At 63.7% G+C, this 1,252-nt stretch overlaps 1 protein-coding gene across 1 annotated transcript in view; it reads right to left on the bottom strand.

Annotated features, from left to right (window-relative positions):
* The window catches only part of NICN1 (nicolin 1), a gene marked incomplete at its 5' end in the record, with an annotated part of 3,691 nt that extends 2,440 nt beyond the window's left edge, over positions 1-1,251 (bottom strand). The window contains 3 exons of the mRNA XM_009281319.2: positions 8-79; positions 702-815; positions 1,216-1,251. Coding sequence (XP_009279594.1) covers positions 8-79; positions 702-815; positions 1,216-1,251 — 222 coding nt within the window. The remainder of the gene's footprint in view (positions 1-7; positions 80-701; positions 816-1,215) is intronic.
* Between the last annotated feature and the right edge of the window lies 1 nt (position 1,252).

Genomic DNA, 1,252 nt, shown 5'->3' with positions numbered 1-1,252 from the left:
TGCTCACCCCGTGCAGGCTTGCTGGCTGCTCTGGAGGGGTCAGCTGGGAGAGCCAGGAAGGGAAATCCTTCTGGGGGCTCTGAAATAGATCCAGAGGGTCACACAAGGGGTGTCCCCAGTCCCACCTCCATCCCTCATACCATGCAGCATGCCGCAGTCTGGAGCCCACCCGTATTTATATTGTATGGGTACAAGCTGGGAGAGCCAGGAAGGGAAATCCTTCTGGGGGCTCTGAAATAGATCCAGAGGGTCACACAAGGGGTGTCCCCAGTCCCACCTCCATCCCTCATACCATGCAGCATGCCGCAGTCTGGAGCCCACCCGTATTTATATTGGTATGGGTACAAGTATCACTCTACCATTACTAAAGGGAATTTTGTGTTTAGGGTGGGTGTTTGCAACCCCCAATTTGTTGCAGCAACCTCCAGCTACATCCCACTGCTCATACAAACATCCACCTCCAAAACGGGCAGGGCTGGGGCTGGCCGCAGCAGTCCCTCCCCTGGCCCCCAGCGCACAAGGAGACCCCAAGCGCCCCAGCGAAGGACAAGGACTCGGACCCACACCCCTGTCTCCTCTGGAGAGAGCCTGAAGCCCCCGGAGCTGCAGGGAGCAATGCCGGGCGCAGGGCTGGGGACAGTGGCCTGTCCTGGACCCCCTGCCTGCACCTGGCAGGGAGGCCAGCACCAGCGCCCGCTCACCTTCTGTCCGGGGGGGAAAATCTGCAGCTCCTCGATGGTGAAGTGGAGCCAGACGGGGGAGGGCTGCCGCAGGATGAACCGCACCGCCGTCACCTGGTCCACATCGCACAGCATCTGAAGGGGCAAGGACGGGGAGAGCCATCACTGCTGGGGATACAGCAGGGGCTGGCCAGGCCGGCACTGCTCCGGGGCAGCTTTTGGGATTTGCTCCAAAAAAACCCCAACCCACCCCAGCTGGAAGGAGCCCGAGGGAAACGTCACCTCATGGTGGCTGTCTGGGCTGAGCGGGGCACAGGCGGGGGCACAGGCAGGACCGGCACGGGGACCCTCACTGCAGAGAAGGGGTGGCAGGGGCAGGAGAGGCACCGCGAAGGCCGGCCCGCCGCTGCCAGGGGGGCACAGTGGGGCATCAGCACAGGGCCCCAGGGACCGGGAGCCGTCCTGGGGTGTGGGCAAAGAGGGGTGAGCCCCAGAGGCGTGGGTGATGCCGTGGCCACTGTCCGGCCATGCCGACCTGGTGGCGGCGGAGGGAGAAGTAGTCCTGGGAGCCC

This window comes from Aptenodytes forsteri, unplaced genomic scaffold (assembly GCF_000699145.1).
Source record: "Aptenodytes forsteri isolate BGI_AS27 unplaced genomic scaffold, ASM69914v1 Scaffold156, whole genome shotgun sequence".
In the NCBI taxonomy this organism is placed as follows: Eukaryota; Metazoa; Chordata; class Aves; order Sphenisciformes; family Spheniscidae; genus Aptenodytes; species Aptenodytes forsteri.
This window is presented reverse-complemented; position numbering and strand designations above follow the sequence as displayed.